We start from the raw sequence: 22,108 nt of genomic DNA on the forward strand, positions 1-22,108 counted from the left end.
TTCAGTCAGAAACGATCACCGTTAACAAACCAATAATCAATAACAGCTGCTTCTTCTGTGGTATCCTGTCAGGAAACCACAGAAGCTAGAACACAGCTACAGGTGATCTCTGTGAAAAATGTGAGCATCAGTCCAAACATCAGCTGATCAATGAGCTGATCCTCCCTCAGCCCTGACATTAAAAACTTCGTGAAGCAGAGAAAAGATAAAGCTGCAGCTTGAGGAGGAGGTGCTGGTAAATAACACTGAGCCTTCATCCTCTGTGGGATGGAAACAGAGGCTCCACCCACACTCAGGTTCACTCTGTTTATTAAGAGTCGTGGTCACAAACAGAAAAACAACGCAAGAAGAAGAACAAACAGCTGACATCGCTAGCTTTACTTAAGACGACATTCGTTTACACCTGGGGTAACCAGGTGGACCCGCCACCTTGGTCAGATCCACCCGGTCCGACCTGAGCCGGCTTAAACTGGTCTAAACTGGTGAGGCATTAAAGGGGCATGTCCCTGACTTCTGTTAGTGCTGATTAGGTGAAAGTTGAATTAGTTTGAGTTCAGCTGGAGTTTGTTTGGTTTCAGGTCTTAGTCCACAGGAAACAGTCTCACTGTGAGCCAGACGAGAAGAAGATGATGAGGGGGGCAGGGCTGATTGTCCAAGCAGCCGCAGAATCATTTCATGGAGCTCATTCTGATTGGTTCTGATAGTCTGATTTACTCGAGCCTGTAACGACTGGTTGGTTCTGAGCAGCTGGATCCAGTCCGATCCCGTACTGCTGGCGAGCGAACACTTCGAGAGACTTGTAAGGCATCACAGGAGTTCTGAGGGTAAGAGTCGAGGTGACTGGTTCTAGTGTTTAGTTGTTGGATTTTTCATTGGCCGGTTCAGTCTGAGGGGGGGTTTGTGACCTTCCGTGCCGGCCCGCCCCTCACACATCGCCGTGAGTTTGACAGGAAGGACGGAGTGTTACAGTAAAGGCACCAATCACAGAGTGCGTGGGACGGTGACAGAGCGAGGAAGCCGTAACAGGCTTTAGTATTCTGGGAAACATCCAAGCGTGAGGCAGCGCACCCTTGCAAACAGGAATTTCTCTCCACGCAGGTCACAGGGGTACCGTTTCAGCAGATATACTAGTTTGTATTTCCTCTGGAGATCACACTGCGAGCAGCACAAGCGCTAACCGTGGGTGTGGGCGGCGCTTCGACGGACTCATTTTAATCGGTTACTATAACGTTTTTAGGTTGTGATGACGTCAGTTTAGCGTGTACGTGCTGAACCTGAACTCTAGGATCCATGAAGGTCCGCAAGTCCTCCACTTGGTCCATTGGACGGAAATGCTACGGTCGACTCGTTCAGACCTGAGCTGTAACGGGTGGAGGGTGGTGCCTCCTCTACGCGACTGCGAGATTCCTGCTCTTTGATACGAGCAGCTGATTGGCCATCACAGCTGTCAGATATCATACATGCAATTATAACTTAATAAAAATAATGTTTAACTATAAAAACGATCAGTGCCGTCAGCTGAGAGCGTGATTGGTCGTGCAGGCACCAGCTGACGGCACGTCACCTTCATGGTTTGTTTAGAGAACAGAGCAGCTGCGTCTAGACCTGCAGCCAGTTTCAGGTAACGTCTTAAAACAGAAGCTCAGAGCGCTGCAGAACCACCGCAGCTCACACCGGCCTGTGACGGCGCCAGTTTCAGTAACTCCTGACGGTTTTGAATCAGCCAGAAATGTCGCTAAAGCGTGAGTTCATAGGGGTCGTCTGATTGGTGGGTTTCTGTGGATTACTTTTGGACCTGAAATGTGATTAAAGCTCAGAGAAGGCCACATGACCACATCAGTCTGAGGCCGCGATTTGAACCGTGCACTCTGCGAGTCGGAATTTAAGGCAACATGGCGCCTCGTTGCTCTGAAAATCACGCAAGGGCAGTTTTGAGTTTCAGCTCGTGTTTAAACATTTAAAAAAAAGAACAACAGGAAACGTGAGCTCTGGGCGACCAATCAGATTTTACGATGGGTTCAGTTATTTGTAATCTGTTTCCTGGCGTGTAATTCATTGTGCAGCTCATTTTGGCCTTTAATTTTGTCAAGGGTTAATCTCACAGAGCCCCACGAGGCGACTGCTGTTGTGACTGTGTGCCGTAGGTTTGCGTAAAATAAAGTTCAATTGAATTGAATTGAAGGATAAAACAACTGTTTGTGCTCTAAACAGCTTTCCTCCTCCCTCCAGAAAAGGTCTGCCTCTCTCGCCACCAAGTTCAGCTCCAATATGGCAGACAGAAGCTTCCTGTCACGCACGGTGACTACACCGTCATCATGGAGAGAGGCAGGCAGTGGGTGGAGCCTGTGTGCCACCGCCCACCTCCCGCTCTCCATGTATGGACAAATAGCAGTCGGTTTCTAGGCAGCATGCTGTTTGCTATTTATTCAGAATCAGCTCTAACACGAGGCTTCCTGTCCTCAGGTATCTACCAACCCACCAGCTTCCTGTTGCGCAAAGCCTCAAGCGGACAGAAGTCACTAAGGCGCGGCTGGACCCGCAGCTCGCAGTGTGACACCCGGTTAGTTTGCGTACGGCTTCAAAGTGCAGTTCAGTCTTTTTGGTGTTCAAGTGCATTCTTTGTTCTCACATTTATGGCTTCTTAGTAACAGACTCGTGGACATGGCAGCAGCGCTGTTATAGTCTCTTGGTGTGTTTGGAGTTATAGTGGCTCCGCATGTCTTTGCGCAGGCGGAACTTCTCACCGCACACGCCACAGATGTACAGGTGGACATCCATGTGCTTCTCCAGCTGTTCGCCACCCGGGAAGATCTGGAAGCACACCTGGCAGATGGTTTCCCCGGCTGACAGGTGGGAGATCATGTGACGCACGTGGTCGTGTTTGAGGAAGGTCCCCTGGTCACACACGGGGCACACGTAGCGCGCCATTCCTTTATGCATGTCAGTGTGGAGGCGGAGTTGGCGCTCGCGCAGGAACTGCTTGCCACAGGTCTGGCAGGTGAACTGCTTCTCCTTGGTGTGGACAGTGTAGTGCTCGCGCAGGTGGCAGCGCTGGTAGAAGCCTTTGCCACAGATGCTGCAGAAGTGTTTGCGGCGGTGATCGGGCTCGCCGCCTTCCTCCAGCATGGTGGGCCGAAACAGCTCCTGGTCGTGGCAGGATAGAGCGTGCTCCAACGCCAGGCTCTCGTTCTGGAACAGCAGGCCGCAGTGCGGACACGCCAGGTCGGCTGCCTCCAGCAGCCCCTCCTCCATCCCATGCGGCTCCTCCAGCAGGGACGCCTCATCCTCGCCATGGGAGTCCGACTCAGCTCCATGGGATTCACCGCAGCGCTCGGCATGCTCCTGCAGCTGCCGGCCTTTGATCAACACCTGGCCGCACCTGCCGCAGGCACATATATGCCCCATGTGGTTGGACAGATAGTGCGCGGACTTGTCCTCCTCCAATAACAGAGCGCCACACACCTCGCAGGGCGTGCCGTCAGCGTCCTGCTTCTCGTCTTTGACCTTCTGGAGTTTGACGGGGATGCCGGAATCATTGCCTTCGAAAGGCTCGCTGCTGTTTTCCAAACCGGAGACACCGGGCTCGGGGTCCGATTGCGTTTTCTCCCTCAGCGCTGCATCACCGAAGCGTGCACTAAAATCTCTGGCGGCATGCTCGCCAACACGGACCACCTCGATCTCAGGGAACATGCTCTCTTCTGGTTCGGTCTTGATGCTCCTGGTGGACCCAGGCTCGCCGTCTGGTCCGCCTAGGACTGACCGGGCAGTCTTGGCCTCAGGCCAGTCGTCCTCACCTTTACAGACGACCCGGTGTTCCTCCACGCTCTCTGAGGCGGAGCTCTCTGCTTTACTTGAGTCGTTGTCACCCTCAGTGTTGCCTCGGGGTGGGTGGAAGGCTTTGCGGTTGGTACATGTGAGGATATGCTCGATTAGAAGCTTCTCGCAGCTGAACACGAAGCCACAGTCGTCGCAAGTGTATGTGCGACCGAACCTAGGGCGGTCCTTCAGAGTTGAACTCCTACCACCTGACCGCTTCCTCAGGTCACATGGTTGCTCGCCTGCTCCGTCTAAAACTGGCGCCGCCACAATCAGAGGAGCGGTTGCTGCCTCTTCAGTCGTGGCTGGCCTGCCAACTGCAGCAGGAACAGCAGGAACAGCAGGAACAGCCGGACGCCCCGTGCTGCTACTGACGGCCTTCGGCAGACGCTCCCCTTCAGGTGCGGCGGGCCGCTGCTGTTCGTACATGCGCACGCCAAACATCATCTTCCCGCCAGCAGGCCCGACGGAGGAGCTGGATGAGGAGGCAGAGGAGGACGGCGTGATGTTGGAGCTCCTGATGTCCCTCAGGTCCTCCAGCGAGTCAGGGATGTAGTACATCTGCAGATATGCCATGGACGCTTTCAGCTCCTCAAACTCGTAACTGCCCACAACGATGCGCCCGAGGTACATGAGCTGCAGGATGAGGTCGAAGCACTCGGCACTGATCTGCATGTTGCTCAGGTCCAGGCGGCCCGCTCCCTGCTGGTCCCGGATGAACATCATCCTGAAGTAGGAGCTGCAGGCCGCCAGCACCGCCTTGTGAGCCCGGAAGTAGATGTCGCCGATGGCGATGAGGCAGTCGCACAGGAAGCCCCACTCGCGCTGGTTGTTGAGTTGCTGGAGGACGTGATCGCTGTGGCTCGGCCTTGCCATCGCCCTGTGGACAACAGAGGAAGACAGAGTCAGAATTTATGAGGCAGCAAGGTCGTCTGCGGTCGACTTTCATAACGTGTGAGCCGGCACGGGACAGTCGGGCCTGATATGATTCATCAGCAACTCTGACTTTAATTAGAGCCACAAGTTCACACACCGAGCACGCTCAGATCAGCTCCCAGCTTCACTTACAGCACTGCAGTGATGAATCAGTATTTCCTTCTCAAGAACACACTGCTCAGATTTAACATGCACGCGCACACACACACACACACGATGGCAGGTCTACTTCTCACCTTTCTAAACTCACTGTGGGGGAGGATGCTTCACCTCCCGTTGGCTATTCTCACCGTAAGTGACACCCCCCCCTCACACACACACCTACCCTGTTATGTGACAGATGTGTTTGTATTGCAGGATAGGGCTGCCACAAACGATTATTCTGATAGTCGACTAGTCACCGATTATTTTTGCGATTAGTCGACTAATCAGATCATCACCCATTGGACGTAAAACCTACAAGCTGTAGGTTGCACCAGCAGCATCTGCTCTTATATAACTATCATTAGCTTACAGCTTTAAGTGTTTAAGGTGTGTGCTAACTAAAAATAAAGACAAGATGGTAGTTTATTAAATTTTAATTAAACTTGCAGATTGTTTCGGTGAAGTTTAATAAACTCCTTGCTATCTAAAATATAACAGGACACCGGAGTAAATTCTGGAGCATCTCACACTTCTGATAATCAGCTGTCTGTTTGATGTTTATTCAGCTGTGTAAAAACTATAACTTTAATCTCAGCCAAACCGATTTACTCAGGAACAAATAAAATACTAAAAAAAGCCAAACAATAACATTTTAAAGTTATCTAAGTGACGGCCGGGAGTCCGGTGTTCTCACGGCTAGTTAGCCTTGCCCCCGGTTAGCTATCGAGCTAGTGGGTAACAGACGTCTCCGAAAACGTCAGAGCGCTTTTGAAAATATGTGGTGTCTTGATAAACTGAGCAGATATTTGAGGTTTACACAGCTACATTCTTGCCTGAAAATATGTTAAACGTTTATTTTGTGACTCAGAAAGAATAATAAGAGTAATATTAAAGCTAACTAGCTGCCGCCATTGTTGGAAACTGAGCTGGGCGCTATGAATTCTGGGACAGAGCTTCTTCTTCTTCGGGGTTTAAGGGCAGCTGGCATCCTTGTACATGCAGTGCTGCCATCTTCTGTTTCATTCCGTTATTACACTCTTAAATCCTGCTACTTATTCCTGCGTCTTTTGTGATCTTACAAAGCTTCAAACGACGCGTCGACTATTAAATCAGTCGTCGACGATTTTGAAGTCGACGTAATCGTGACTAGTCGACTAATCGTGGCAGCCCTATTGCAGGACAAGTATACCTGTACACACCCCAAGTTACTGCCTAAATAAAAGGTCCACCCTGACCCCACCAACACCTGGAGAGTTCACAGCAGATGTCCTGTGGACCAGGTTACAGTAAACTGTGAGCCAGATGTGCCCGACACACCCGACAAATCTGGATCTTTAAGTTGGACTCAGAGGAAACTGCAGATGCAGGGCACATCTGGGCCAAACCGCTCTCTGAGAATGCTCTCTGCTCACTGGTTACCCGAGCCCTCATCGGCGGGTATACGCCAATAACATCTGCAGCAGTTCCAGATGTGGGCGGAGCTAAAAACAGGTTCCTGTGCTGCAGGAGAAAACCGGTCGCATGCGGTTTTCTGTACTGTGAAGTGAACCCGGTCCTGTTCTTCAGAACTGGAGCTTTTTGTTAGACATGTACCTTCACTGCCTGACCCCCCCTGCCCCGCTGCTGCTTGGAGACACTGAAACCCATCAAAAGGTGTCACTTCTTGTGTCAAAATGGGGTGTAATCAGAGGAAGATGTTTTCTCCCGTCACCTGAGCTGAACAGTGATTCGCTTAAAACTTTGACGCGTTTTTATTTTCAGCGATGTCGTCCCGTCTGTGTGTACTGAGCTGCCTTCCCTCCCCAGTTCCACTGGCGGTTCACCTGGCTGTGCTCACAGGTAAAGCTCACACAGAGTACACTTGTGACCAGCTAGAATGTGTCAGCTGATCCCAGAGTGCCTCAGAGCATCGCGCCAGATAAGAGATCAGTGGCGAAGTAGCATCACTGTACGTGTGTGTGTGTGTGTGTGTGAGTGAGAGAGTCCTGAAAGCCATAGCAGCAGAACAACATAAAACCAGCTGTGCAGGAGCTCACCTGCCTCAGGTGCAATCAGAAGACTCGCCTCTTCCAGATTTTTAAACATTTAGTGCCAGCTGACCACCACCAGTCACGTGTTTCTGCGTTAAATCTACGCCATAACGTGACGAATCCTGACAAATGCAACTACACATTGACGCAGCCCATGATGACCGTGATCAGTGCAGCTGTTTCCAACTTGTTCTGCCTCACACAATTCCTGATTCAAGCAAATTGACTGGCAGACAAAATTTCCAGCGCCAACTAGTGCCCTGCATCTCCGAGCTCTGCATCTATTAGGCTGCAGAGCGCCTAATAGATGCATGAATCATGCTTCACTGCGACAGCAAGGCAAGAACACTCAGCGGTCCTCTGGATGTCGGTGGTGGCCATGCAAACTGACACGACTAGAACAGGACGATATGACCAAAAATATTTATCACGATATATAACGATATAACTGATAACGATATAACTGACGATATAATTGACACTAGACAAAACACTTTACAACTCCTCAACTTTATTAGTGCAAAAAAAAAAAAAACATCAATGTATTTTCACTTAAACAAGCAGCTGTTTTTATGTGCATTAAAGTTATATAAAAAATTAACAGTGCAAATGCAAATTCCTTGCTGACAGTTTAACCAAAAGGCTAGGGCTGCTCAATTAATCGAATTTTAATCACGATTACGATCTGGGCTTTCAACGATCATTAAAAATGACTGAGCCGATTATTAGCCCCTCCCTCATTTATCCGCGACACCTTAAAGGCCGGTCCGTGAAAATATTGTCGGGCATAAACTGGTCCGTGGCGCAAAAAAGGTTGGAGACCGCTGATTAAGAGGACCCGAGGGAAGCTCGGAAAGCTAAGCAGAAGTTATTTGGAGAGTGACTGCCGTTGGTTGAAAAGAGAGTTTAAAAAAAAAAAAAACTTCAGTGGTGTTGCACACTATTTTATATTATTTTTTTAAAGTCATTGTTAACCCTTTAAAGCCGGTCAGAGCTGCATGCTCCGTTTTGCGTAATTATTTTTAAATCCCTGTAGAACCTGAACCGTGTAAGCTAGCGCAATAATTTGTTTTGCATATGAAACCGGAGGAGTTGTACTTACATCTGATGCCATCAGCTTGTCCTCGGTCACGGTTTCGTTCCACATATAGCTTTGCAAAAATTGCATAAAAAGCGCTTGCAGCAACAAAAACATAATATTCCAGAAACACGCTTTGCCGTTCCTATCAGCTGTTCGTAACACTTCCCACAGTGAAATGATGCACCTGCTGTTTTCTTTGCAAATTTGCATCATAGGATTGTTTTTTGTTTTTCCTGCAGTATATAAAAATTGCTGTATCTCTAAAATAAAACTATGAAGACACTCAAAATAAATTTCCTGTGGTGGGAAACTATTTTTTGCAACTTTATTGTATTTAAAGTTTTGAGGGATAAACCTCTTAAATTTCTCCAAGTAGAAATATATGTAAACAAAACAAAAGCGATTTTCAATTTTTTTGTAGTTTATTGCACTTTTTTGCAATTTATGTAATTACTATGGACTTAATGCATACATATTATTAAAATATGGGCTATAACAGTTGTATTGATGTATAGCAACTTGAAATGCTCCCACAAATGGCACTACAGCATGTAAAAAAATAATATAAGCTCTGGTGGACTTGGTTCTATAGTAGGTCTTAAAGGGTTAAATAAATATCGTCAAATAATCGTGATCTCAATTTCAGTGAAAATAATCGTGATTATCATTTTTGCCATAATCGAGCAGCCCTACAAAAGGCATTTCCAGTGGAAATTGGCTGACATATCCTCAGCATAACCATGTATAATATCCACAAAACTTAAAAAGAGGTTACACACACACACACACACACAATACGGTAACATTATGTTGAAGCACAGTACGTATCACTCCGCGAGGCTCCTGCCTACGATAGCCGTAATGCTCCGACAATCCATCAAGCGGTGCGGCTTCGTAGCTTAGCAAAGTCGTACTGAAACATTTGACAGATTTTCGAGCGCCGTGTACCACATAAAATCGTTTCCAGGTCAGTAAACACAACCAGAATTCATACATAAGGCACACGGGATTATAAGGGGCGCTGTCGATTTTCAGAAAAATCAAAGGATTGATTTTAAGGGTGCCGTATTTTCCAATAATAAAGACAGCCCGTTAGCATGCGCTACCAAAAATAGTGTTTTGTTGTATATCTGACGGACGAAAGCCAAACCAGTTCCACACCACTGAAGTTGCAGCATTTTTACAAACCAATTCTGGTTCATCCGTTTCATTCAACAATCCACTTTCGCTCTTCTCATTCTGCGTCGACGCCATGTGCGTATGTAAACAAAGGCACTGCGCATGCGCGTTTTGCCCATATTCTATCGGGATATTTCATTTTCTTATCGTTGCCCAACATTACACCGGTATTACCGTGAACGGTATGATATAGTCCACCCCTACACATGACTACAGGAAGTGAGGTCATCATGTGAGATCAACGAGCCAACATGTTCCAGCAGAATATGAATTGATGACCGAAAAGCATGACTCCATTGCAGACGGTCAGGTGACTGATTTCCAAAGTGAGTTCCGCCTCTCAGATGAGGCTCAGGATGGCGTTTTATTCTGAAATGGTTTGGCTCTTTGATCACATGACGTGACATCAGATCAGTTCATGTGAGTTCAGGACGGTCCCGCTGATTTAAAGCCAAAACTGAGCTCCTCCAACAAAACCTGATCCTGCTAAAGGTGGAGACATAGAACGCACCTCCACATGATTCCCCAGACACCGCTAGCTACACACCATGTGACAGTAAGAGCCAGCAGTGGAGTGACTTGTGATGAGGTCACACAGTGGGAAAGCAGGACTTTGCCCCCAGCCCCAGTCTCAGTTTGATGTGATGGCGTCGTGCAGCTGCTGCAGTTACATTAAATTGCAGAACGACCTTTTTATATCCCATCATAAACGTCATCATCATCATCACCATCACACTTTTCCAGAAATATGCAGATATGGATTTTAAGAATGCCTTAAAACGTTCAGGCTGATTAAATCATCAGTTTCTAATCACAGCCCAGCTCAGAGTTTATGATTGTAAATGGTGACACATTGTTTTTTTCCCCCTTTCAGGTCATTGTGATATGCAGTTTTTCACGAGTTTTTACTAAGATGAGTGCCTTAATCGTGTTATTACCAGAACAAGTCATGGACAAGTCGTTTGCACTCTGATCAGCTGGTTGCTGCTCACAGGAAGGTCTCAGGGCTCATTTTATCAGCCGACACGTGACAGTCTAGGTTCATATCTGATGTGTCTGCTGTCAGGTGTGTTTGAGCTTTGTGAGATTAAAGGTCACAGTTCAGAAACCTACTCTACTGATCAGTAATCAATAAAGATAATAATGTGATCACTGTGAAGAGTGGATGAAATAATTTTGGCCTCTGTCACCAGACTCCACTGTAAAAACCACTCAAATAAGAGCCCTCATCCTGCTTACTGTTAGTGCCCGCCGGGCCCGCAGGCACGCGGTGCGGGCTGTCAGTCACCGGCAGACAGGCCGCGAAGGAGCCGCCGAGGTGGGAGCGAGCCCGTGGAGAGACCGGAGGGAGAGGCTGGCCACACCGCCGAGCTAAAATGGAGATTACAGCTCGGCTGAGATTAGCTGCTCCAAGCTAACCCCTGTTAGCGTGGTCCACACCGGAAGTTCCTGTGATCACTCCTCCAAAATGAAAACACGAAGCGTGACAAGGGGTGAACGAGACCACCGTCAGGTTATCGCGTGCATCACAGCGCGTCTCAGTGACAGTCAGACACTCCCCGAAGGATCGTCAGTGAACTCGTAGCTCCTCCGGCTGCTTCAATGCTCAAAACTATTCGTTACGACTTATATTTTGAAAGTAGCCACCGGATGTGATGCGAATAAAACCGGGCGGTTACTGAGCGCTCTCTCCCGCAAACAGCCCCGCCGCCCCCGCACTGCCACCCGCATTCAGCACCGAGAGCAGGCCGCGAGCATTTCCTTCACCGCCTGCCGCCCAGACGGCCCCGAGCCCGGACACGGGTCCGTCCACTCACCGTGGGTCCCGGAGGCCGGCGAAGGGGCTGCTGCTGTGGGATTCCCAGGCTCCGAAATGTCCTCCGCGGATGGTTTACTGTGGAGACGAAGGAGCAGCCTCTTCTTCTTCTTCTCCTCCAGCAGGATGAAAGCACTTCCGCACAGCCCGCCGCGCCGTCAAGCCGCACATAGCGAGGAAGTCCAAATAAGGAACTTCCGGTCAGAGTGGGGCCCTTCAAAATAAAGTTAAATAAAGTTTTAACGTTTCAAAAATACGTTTCCGCTTTGATGCTTCGCGCAGCTCAGCTGACACTACGGAAACGCAACATGTGTCGCACAGTAAAAAATAAAAAAAAAAGTAAAATGAAAAACTGAAGTTATAATAAAATATATAAGAACTTTAACCCAGTGGGACATGTTTAACTGCATCAAGCAGTAGTTCACAGGTGGGCATTAAATAATAAATATACATTTCTGGCTTGGACGGGGCCTTTCACAGTTAAATAAAGAGTGTCAGAATTATGTCTTCATTGAAAACGACCACAGGAAACAAAGTCTGCTTTTAATTTGAAAATAATAACCGGAATAATCTATTTGTTTTCTCTCTCGCCTGTAGGATTACTTGAGGCCTCCCGCCACCCACATTCAGTCAGAGAGCAGCAAGGAGGTCTAACTCTGAGCTGAGCAGGAGACTCCGCCTGAAGAAGCAGCAACATCTCACCTGAACGATCTCATCACTGCAGCACCAGTCCGTCTGTTTCAAAGTAGCCTGCTATCTGGAGGCAGCACCTGATGATGCCAACAGAACCACATCATCTGCAAAATGCAGAGACAAGATGCTGGCAACGCCCAGATAATCTGCCCATCACCGGTGACAAAGGGCGGCCTAGGCGGAGCCCAGCACCCACTGGGAACGTGTCCCACTCACTGCCAAGAATGTGGACCACACCTCACAGCATACCCGCTGTGGTCAGTAATAATCAATACTGCTGATCAGCTCAGTGGACACCAGCCTAAGAAAACATATTTACACAGGTTATGAGTTACTTCAGTCACCAACCGAGGTACAGTGGCCCACTCCGAGAGTACTCTGAGTCTCAGATTACACAGATTATGATGGGGTTCAGTCCCTGAGCTGCAGACCTGAAGCGTGTTTGTGAGTCTGTCTGCTGCACGGTGTCGGTGTGTGTTGTGTCACGTGATCGTGCTCCCTGCACGGTGTCGGGGTCTTATGCTGCTGGCTGACAGCCTCTGATCAGTTTCACTTTTTTTCCTGATATACTCAGAAAATTATCGATGGCACGATAACGCCATCTTTCCTGCTCTGCGTTTATTAAATTACTGATCAGCCATCAAACGTTTCTGACGGCTCACGTGACTGCCCCATTTGACCCATGTTCTCGCGAGAGGTGACGCGGCTCGTCGCGAGATCCTCTGCAGCAACAAATCGGCCGATTCTGAAGACGATCTGCTCGTTTCTGCGGTAAGGCGCTCATTAACGGCGCGCGTGCAGGATCCGCGCATACACGGGATTGCCGGGCGTTGGGAGCGTGAACACGCGCCCGTGTGCGCGGAGGTGATGAGGACGTGCGTGTGATGAATGAGATGAAGGATGGAGGATGCTGCGCGGTGGCGGGCGCGACGGCACGTGCACGCGCAGAGCTAGTGTGTGACTGGGTCGCGCGGGTGTCCGGTTTCCGGTGTGGTCGGGTCAGTTCGATGTGAACACCCGCCCCTTCCCCGTGCATGAGTGCGTGTGTGTGTGTCAGGTGTGACCTTCGCTGAGGTCAGAGGTGGCGTGTCCAAGTGAGCCTGACGGACTTAATGTGACGTCACAGGGTTAAACAACACCTTAAGAGTTCTTCAGGTCTTAATGTGCTATACTGCTCTGTGTTTGTGTGTCTGTGTGCTTGTGTGTGTGTTTTTGTGTTTCTGTGTATGCGTGTGTGTATGCGAGAGATGCTGAAGATAAAATAACTCTTTATTGTCATTGCACACTCATACCTTGTACAATAGTACAATGAAATTGGAAACTCCCACGTCAGCACAACTAAAGACAACACAGTTACTTAAAGTTGATTTTTTTTCTCATTTCATTTATTTATTTATTTCACACTTGGTACAACAATTCAAACAAACCAACCACACTTTCTATCAAAAAGCACTACAACCATGTGTGAAAAGGAGCAGGAAGAAGAAAATATTCTTATTAAACCCTGCCCCCTATCTATTTTCAAAGTGCAAGGGACCCAGACAGTGGCACGCGTGCGCCCCTGTAGGAGCTGAAGTTCCTCTGATGTCCCCCAGACGCTCCAGCAGTGAACGGTAGAAGAGGCTCCCCCTCAAACAGAGGAGCTTCATCAGCTCTTTTAGTGAATGAACCTGCACCCCTGCTCTGTTCTACAACATCGACCAATAACAGTGCACGAGAATCAGGAAGGCTCTACCTTGTGGCGTTATTCAGCACTTCGATATTAAGTACTTACTGAGCTAAAGCAACAGGAGTATCGGTAACACAGCAGCAATGGACTTGACCGACCACAGATATATATACAGTGGGGCAAAAAAGTATTTAGTCAGCCACCGATTGTGCAAGTTCCCCCACCTAAAATGATGACAGAGGTCAGTAATTTGCACCAGAGGTACACTTCAACTGTGAGAGACAGAATGTGAAAAAAAAAAATCCATGAATCCACATGGTAGGATTTGTAAAGAATTTATTCGTAAATTAGGGTGGAAAATAAGTATTTGGTCAATAACAAAAATACAACTCAATACTTTGTAACATAACCTTTGTTGGCAATAACAGAGGTCAAACGTTTACTATAGGTCTTTACCAGGTTTGCACACACAGCTGGTATTTTGGCCCATTCCTCCATGCAGATCTTCTCGAGAGCAGTGATGTTTTGGGGCTGTCGCCGAGCAACACGGACTTTCAACTCCCGCCACAGATTTTCTATGGGGTTGAGGTCTGGAGACTGGCTAGGCCACTCCAGGACTTTCAAATGCTTCTTACGGAGCCACTCCTTTGTTGCCCGGGCGGTGTGTTTTGGATCATTGTCATGTTGGAAGACCCAGCCTCGTTTCATCTTCAAAGTTCTCACTGATGGAAGGAGGTTTTGGCTCAAAATCTCACGATACATGGCCCCATTCATTCTGTCCTTGACACGGATCAGTCGTCCTGTCCCCTTGGCAGAAAAACAGCCCCATAGCATGATGTTTCCACCCCCATGCTTCACAGTAGGTATGGTGTTCTTGGGATGCAACTCAGTATTCTTCTTCCTCCAAACACGACGAGTTGAGTTTATACCAAAAAGTTCTACTTTGGTTTCATCTGACCACATGACAATCCTCTGCTGTATCATCCATGTGCTCTCTGGCAAACTTCAGACGGGCCTGGACATGCACTGGCTTCAGCAGCGGAACACGTCTGGCACTGCGGGATTTGATTCCCTGCCGTTGTAGTGTGTTACTGATGGTGACCTTTGTTACTTTGGTCCCAGCTCTCTGCAGGTCATTCACCAGGTCCCCCCGTGTGGTTCTGGGATCTTTGCTCACCGTTCTCATGATCATTTTGACCCCACGGGATGAGATCTTGCGTGGGAGATTATCAGTGGTGTTGTATGTCTTCCATTTTCTGATGATTGCTCCCACAGTTGATTTTTTCACACCAAGCTGCTTGCCTATTGTAGATTCACTCTTCCCAGTCTGGTGCAGGTCTACAATACTTTTCCTGGTGTCCTTCGAAAGCTCTTTGGTCTTGGCCATGGCAGAGTTTGGAGTCTGACTGTTTGAGGCTGTGGACAGGTGTCTTTTATACAGATGATGAGTTCAAACAGGTGCCATTCATACAGGTAACGAGTGGGGGACAGAAAAGCTTCTTACAGAAGACGTTACAGGTCTGTGAGAGCCAGAGATTTTCCTTGTTTGAGGTGACCAAATACTTATTTTCCACCCTAATTTACAAATATATTCTTTACAAATCCTACCATGTGGATTCATGGATTTTTTTTTCACATTCTGTCTCTCACAGTTGAAGTGTACCTCTGGTGCAAATTACTGACCTCTGTCATCATTTTAAGTGGGGGAACTTGCACAATCGGTGGCTGACTAAATACTTTTTTGCCCCACTGTATTTCATCTTCTATCACCACAGCGGATCCTCTGCTCAGGGTCACAGTGAAGTTCCTCTGACCTTCTCTGAACCTCTTCAAGACATCCTCCATCCTGTTGCACATTAATAAGTTTGTATGTTAAATGTATGTGTGTGAGCAGTGATGATGGAGGTCATAATGTGAACTTCATGGGCTCGGGTTTGTGTTTCAGACGGTGTCATGGAGGTGTCGTCGCACAGCCTCTTCCTGCTGCAGCAGCTCAACGTGCAGAGGGAATTTGGTTTCCTGTGTGACTGCACCGTCGCCATCGGAAACGTCTACTTCAAAGCTCACCGCGCTGTGCTGGCTGCCTTCTCCAACTACTTCAAGATGATCTTCATCCACCAGTCCAGGTGAGGGGTGAGACAGCGGCGTGTGACCTCTTTACCTGAGTAGAAGTTAGTTATACACTTGTGCTTTGGGTCATCACACAAGTGCAGGTAGGATAAAAAATAGGCATGTTTTCTGAGAACCTGAATTCTTTTAAATGCCCAGCAGGTGGTGACTCCTCTGACCCTTGAATCCTTTGTCCTGATAAATTTGTTGGCTTCCTCAACCGTGTTGGGTTCCAGGTCAGAGAGGAGGATTATCTGGGGTGTACTAAACGTACGTTCTTCAGTCAGATCTGCCGCTTGCTGTCATCGTGACGGCAGTGATGAAAAGGACTTCACTAACCAGCCGGTGACAGTCTCTGCGTCGATCCTGTCATGAAAACGTTACCAGATGACCTGCTGTTAGCCACCTAGCTGTGAGTTAGCAGTGCGGCATGAACCCAAAGAGGGTTTGCTTGTCTGAAACCATGCAGCTGCAAATAGATCAGCCTTGGGAATTTGGACAAACTGGCCAACCTTATCCATTAAAGACAGGATTTTACTAGTTGTCAGCAGGCATGTTAGTGTTAGCTAAGATTAGCCATGAGAAAGACAGCTCAGGATTGGATTTGCTCTCCACAACCAAACCGAATGTTAGCGTTAACTACAAACTTGGAGCTTGACTGGTCAAAAAGTGGCTAGCTGTCAGCTACAAACAGATGCACTGTGAGGACATGTGAGGACCCTTTATTTGGCCTTACCTTTTAGGTGAACAGTGGTGTGTTTGATTTGTAACACACCAAAAAAACAATGAATGAAATTTAATGTTTTATCCCAATTTTTTTTTTCATAATTTTTAAGAAGCAATCAAATGGTAATAAAAATTCAATAATGATTGATCAGCCCTAAATGTGTTTAAGACTAGAATAATGTCTTAAACACAGGAGAGTGTGGACGGCGTGCCTGCCCGAAGGCTTGTACCGGTGTTTGTTCCTTTATTCCAGAGAACAAATTTCAGGATCTGGATCCTGTAAGCCAGAATAGAGGAACAAAACTTTGGTCCAAACCTTCAGGAGAACATCGATCCAAAACATCAGGATTCACATGCTGTTTTTTTCCGAGGTGCTGACCTCATGTCTCTCTGTGTCCCCAGCGAGTGTATAAAGATCCAGCCCACGGACATCCAGCCGGACGTCTTCAGCTACCTGTTGCACATCATGTACACCGGTATGTGTCCCAAACAGCCGGTGGACCAGAGCCGGCTGCAGGAGGGCATTAAGTTCCTTCACGCCTACCAGCTGTGCCGCAAAACTGGTGAGGGTGCTGCTGAGACTGCTAACAACGTGGTCCGCATGTCCAACCTCTATGGCATTCAGATCTCTTCCCAGCTGGCCAGCAAGGAGGGACCCGGAGTCCCCAAGACCACCACGGTGTCCCGCGGGGCCGAGGATGGGCGGTCCTCTGACCGAGGGGCCCGGTCTCACTCCCAGCTGTCCCTTGCTGTCGGACTGGAGGGGGTATCATCGGACCATCAGGCCTCAGCGCTACGTTGCTCTGTGGCATCCGGAGACGATTCTGACATCTCAACTACCCATATCAAGCAGGAACGCTTAGAGGAGGAGGAGGACGGCGAGGAGGGTCCAGGTGCAGGGTCTCCAATTCAGGACAGCAGTCCTATTCAGGGCCTCCTGTTCAAAGACCGGCCGCTAGTGCTGCTCTGTCCCCGCTGTGGAGAGCGCTGCTCCTCCCCAGAGGGCCTGCGGGAGCACCTATTCAGCCACGCCCTCGACCCCGCCCGTCTCATGGAGGGGCTGTCACAGGGTGGCGACCTGGAAGCCGGCCTAGAGGAGGGTCCTCCAGGAACCCAGGAGCAGCTGGATGCAGGATGTTTGGAGGAAGCTCTGAGACAGAGCCAGGCGCTAGCCAACCAGCTGGCTGCTGAGCTGAGGCGGAGCCGAGGAGGTGGTGGGAGTGGAGGAGGGGGGAGTAGCCCTGCTCCCTCCCTGCACTCACGCAAACGTAAGATTGCCTGCGCCGTCTGCAGCCTACGCTTCTCCCACAAGAGCCAGCTGCAGGAGCACATGTACACCCACACAGGCAAGCCGTCCCGCTACCACCGCTACAATCGCCTCTGCAGCCAGCTCTTCCAGGCCTCCGCCCACTTCTGCGACAGTGCTGCTGAGCCTGGGGGAGGGGCTGGGGGTGGAGCTTCAGTGGGCACCCCCATAGCTCTCTCTGAGGAGCCCAACAGGGACACTCAGGACAATGGCAGCTCCTGCTACTCCCTGGACTCTGAGATCTCCCAGGAGAGTGTGGACGGCGTTCCGGTTGAGTGATGCCATCTGTTATGAGGGATGTGATTGGACGGAATAGTAATTTCCGCAGGTGGTGGTGTTCTGAGTGTTTGGTCTGTACCTGTTTGGGAGTGTCTGTGTTTAATCCAGTGATGTGATCATGAGGTGCTGAGGTCAGCAGGTCGGACTGTTTGATGCTCAGAAACGTCGGCAAAACCTGACTGATTGATGATTAATAATTAATTGATTGGGAACTGTTTCTCCGGTTTGAAACATTTGCTGATTTGTGCATGTTGAACAAGTTTCTGGACTCTGATTACATGATTCGTTGATTAATCAGCAGATTAATCAGAGATTAATGATACATCAGTACTTTGACTAATGTCACTTCCTGTCATTCATGTCACTGCTTTGTATTTCCTTCTCTGAAATTGAGCTGCCAGAGACTCTAAACCTGAAAGCAGCCAACAGTGAAGCCCATCCGAGTCTGAGAGGACTGTGAGGAAGAGGAGATAGTGAGCACTGTGATGTCAGAGCGATCTGTGATGTCAGAGCCTTTCTGTGGATGCACTGACATGTGCAAACTACAAAAAGCGAACTACTCAGATTTCTGTCATTTGGTGTCAGAGTGTCGTATGTACAAGGTGTAATCTACAAGTTATGAGAACAGGTCCAAACCAAAAACTGGATTTAAATCTGGCAGATGTCACATTCAGGATAATCTTCCCCTGGTTTTTGGATCTTTCAGTGGAAATCGTGTCAGTTCTCCTTCCAGTTTTATTCTTTTACTCACGTTTTCTTTCCCTCCATCTTGCCACACAGGTTTAGGACTAAAATGTACAGCAGTAAACCCTCTCAGTGACAAATAACGACTAAGCGCCGTACACCTTACATGTAAAGTTTGAGTTAGTCTTTTGTCAGTGTTCATCGTCAGAAAGAGAGTACGAGGCTTCTTGTTTCTGTCCTTTTAGTGTTGTCCACAAAGAAACAAAACTACAGTGCAGACTTCAGTAAATAACACTGTACTGTTAAACGTATTCACTCCTCTGCATATGACTAATAAGAGTTACTTCAATAGAACTAAGGGGCAGAGTCCAAGTCCTGAAAAGCACACTCACACCATAATCCCCCCACCAAGCTTTACATTTGTCCCGGTAACCACTGAACCTAGACTCATCCATTAGAGTGCCAGATAGAGAAACGTGATTGGTCACTCCAGCGAACATGTCTTCACTGCTCTAGAGTTTAGTGGCATTGTGCTTTACTCCACTGCATGTGACGCCTTCATTGCCCTTTGTGATGTAAGGCTTATTATACAAATGGTCACCATGGAAACCCATTCCATAAAGGTCTCTAATCTGAAGGCCACATGAAGTCTGTAGTGGTTGACTCTGCAGGAAGTTGGCGACCTCTGTGCGCTCTGTGCCTCAGCATCGGCAGAAAGTTTATCACCACAGAGTTACAAACGTTATCAGATGGAATACAACAAAAACATGCAGATCAGAACATGCAGGAAACACAAGACAGTGTCCTGGTTAGGACGAACAGATCTCTTTGGAGGAGCTTGAAACGTTCAGATTTTGCTTCTGAAGGTTTTCCAATGCTACACAGAGCTTTGAGAAGATCCCGAGTACCCTGAAAAGGAGTGACATCCTCAGAGGTTTGAATGGATATCTGCCAGTGCAGTGAATTTACACCCAGCTAACAGTCAACAGGACAAGGAGAAGAAGGCAGCAGCTACAGAAACGTACTGGCAGAAATGACCTGAAGCCACCTGGGTTCTCGGACCTCTGCAGGTTCAATAATGATGACCTGTCATTGAGATTAGCCAGGGTTAAACCAGGTTTTTATTGGACCTCTTCGCTGAAGCGGCTCACACCCACTAACCTCAGTATGCAGCACCAAAGACACAGAGGCAGAGCTAACGGTTCAGATCAAAGCCACGACCTAATGTCAGTCATTTTCTGCCAAATTGAGCAGATCCGAAAGCTCTTAACTTCATCCTGCCTCTGTTCTGCTTTTCTTTAGTTTCTGCTAAAGAGCTTACAGCGTGAGATGTTGCATTTTACCGAGGTAAAAATTAGTCCCTGTAGAAAAATCTCTGATTGAGGTGTTGCCCCTCAGCGGGCTTCCAGAAGCTGTTCAATCAGGAAGAAGTGAGCTTAAACGGGCGCTCACACACAGATGGGAGGATTACACTGAGGGTGCTCTTACACGGAGTTGGGATTAAAAAGCAGCTGATGGTTTAACTTCATTTAAAGGACCATTCAACAGTTTCTTCCATCTGACTCGAACAAAGGCAAGCACAAAAAAAGACAGAAAGGACAGGTGGGAAAATAAACATGTCCCAATCTGTGGGTCAGGACTCTCGCTGGTTCCCAGCCTACGCCCACAGGGGCACATTTTTTATTTACATTTTTAAATAAAGTTTTAAAAATATTCAATCTTTTTTATATTTATCATAAAACTGTGAAAAACTAAAATCTTTTAACAGTCTAAAAAACAAAAGCCAACAAAAAAGCACGATCTGAATTTTATTTTAAAAAAGTTACTGCCAGTGTTTGAAATATTTTGTTGGAATGCCCTATTAACTTTTACATTTTATTTTGAAATGGTTATGCTCCTATATGTTCTAAACATTTTATTTTGAAGGAGTCATAGTTTAGTGCATTTGAAATACATTTATTTTGAAGGAGTGACATTCTGTTGCATTTAAACCTTTTTATTTTGAAGGATTTGATGTTTGTTCATTTTAAACATTATTTTAAATGTTATATTTAATTTATTTATTTTTTAGTTTTTGAAGGAATTGTACGCTTTTGCATTTGAATCTTTTCATTTTGCAGTGGTCCTATCTTGTATTTTAAACCTCTTATTTTGAAGAAATCAATATGTACTATTCTAAACTTATTTTGAAGGAGCACCAATCTTGCATTTTAAACCTCTTATTGTGAAGGGGGCAATAGTCTTGCATTTTAAACCTCTTATTTTAAAGGAGTTGATCTCAATTCCATTGTAAACCTTTTACTTTGAAAGTTTCCACCGGCCAGAGGGAAATTGGTGGTCTCTGCTGTTCCTTTCGGTGTCACGTGACCAGCGCTCATTGATGATAAGGTGTTGATGATTATTGATCGTGTGTGACTGTCGTGCCGTCGTCTTATTTCTGTGTTTTGCTGTAAAAAAGCAAACAGGAAGTTCAGTGTCAACATGTTTTTGTAAACGGCATCTGTTTTTCATGGATACAACAATAAAGTTTTGTAAATAAATGTTTTTTTTCACTAATCAGATCAAAGCTCTCGTGTGTGCTTTTCATTCTTTTTTATTATTGATTTTGGAACATGTTTTAATCGGCTCGGCGTGGATGTTGCTGGGTTGCACCGCAGCATGCAACACACTTCAGCTGTTAGCAGTTAGCAGCAGCCCAAACATGCATCAGCACAGTGGGAAAATGCCCGGTATACCAGATTTTCAGTCCAGCCCTAATACCGATCAACCAATACTGAGATTGATTATTGATTAACCAGAGTAACCTGTTGGTGACATCAGCTGTTTATCACAGAGGTGATTATTGAGTTTGCTGCGTACTGATTGATTGCTGATTGGTCTGCAGAAGAGCATTCTTTGTGCCCTGCCAGAATCTGACCTGCAGGAGTCAACAGAGAGCTTAGCAGCCAGGTGAGCAGAGAGGCATTGTGGGAAAATTCAGACTCCAGTTTAACTGCTTTGACTCGAGATTTTAAAAATAAAAATAGATTTTTCATCAGTCCGCATCGTTACGGGGTCAAAGGTGATGCCACAGATTTGATCACACTCCTTACTGTCAGGGCGACACAAGATGCAGTCTGTTTTGCAGAATACTTTGCCTCAGTGAAGGACTGAATGAAGGTTCCTGACAGTCTCTTGGCACTCACCTGTCAGGTGATCTGATTGGTCAGCGTGCTGTTGCTTGGCAACAGATGGATGTATTCTTACAGAGAGCTTGTGGCAGATCAGTAACTGATCAAGGATCAATGATGCGGTGCCACAGTGTGACTGAAACGGGTCTGAACAGCTGATGGACTCGATGACTTCGCTCTGCGGCTGTTTGGAGATGGTGACTTCTCACCTGAGCCTTAGATATCAATCACAACTGAAACGCTGATCAATCAATCAATCCCTTAAACAAAGTGAGCATCTCCTCATGTTTAAACTCAGTATTTCTCCTTTCAGTTCATCTTTTCATTGTTATTTCCTGTTTCATATGATGTGTGGCTTTGTGCTCTCTGCAGGTTCCTCATTAAAGTGTCTTGTTCAGGATTAGTGCAGACTGCTAATTGCAGGTAAAATGCTGAGCTTTTCTTCCCATCATCATCAAACACAGATGAAC

The 22,108-nt window shown here is 47.3% G+C and overlaps 2 protein-coding genes across 3 annotated transcripts; one reads left to right on the forward strand and one right to left on the reverse strand.

Moving 5' to 3' along the window:
- Positions 1–292: 292 nt before the first annotated feature.
- Positions 293–12,154, reverse strand: zbtb1 (zinc finger and BTB domain containing 1). Of its 2 annotated transcripts, XM_085432763.1 has the most exons (3): positions 11,705–12,154; positions 11,004–11,216; positions 293–4,696 (listed from the first exon to the last, which is right to left on the reverse strand). In XM_085432763.1, exon 3 carries the CDS (start codon positions 4,690–4,692, stop codon positions 2,677–2,679), a length of 2,016 nt encoding a protein of 671 aa, XP_085288889.1. In that variant the 5' UTR covers positions 4,693–4,696; positions 11,004–11,216; positions 11,705–12,154; the 3' UTR covers positions 293–2,676. The 2 variants fall into 2 exon arrangements, with proteins under 2 accessions (XP_085288889.1, XP_085288890.1); XM_085432764.1 differs by lacking the exons at positions 11,004–11,216; positions 11,705–12,154 and adding an exon at positions 10,426–10,943.
- Positions 12,155–12,244: 90 nt separating this feature from the next.
- zbtb25 (zinc finger and BTB domain containing 25) lies at positions 12,245–21,024 on the forward strand. The gene is made up of 3 exons (XM_085432779.1): positions 12,245–12,466; positions 15,310–15,490; positions 16,602–21,024. The coding sequence occupies exons 2-3, from the start codon at positions 15,318–15,320 to the stop codon at positions 17,782–17,784; spliced, it is 1,356 nt and encodes a 451-aa protein (XP_085288905.1). The 5' UTR covers positions 12,245–12,466; positions 15,310–15,317; the 3' UTR covers positions 17,785–21,024.
- The last annotated feature ends 1,084 nt before the right edge of the window (positions 21,025–22,108 follow it).

Source organism: Copadichromis virginalis, linkage group LG15 (assembly GCF_057382275.1).
Source record: "Copadichromis virginalis isolate Kocher_CV1m ecotype Utaka linkage group LG15, C_Virginalis_male_GT1.1, whole genome shotgun sequence".
In the NCBI taxonomy this organism is placed as follows: domain Eukaryota; kingdom Metazoa; phylum Chordata; class Actinopteri; order Cichliformes; family Cichlidae; genus Copadichromis; species Copadichromis virginalis.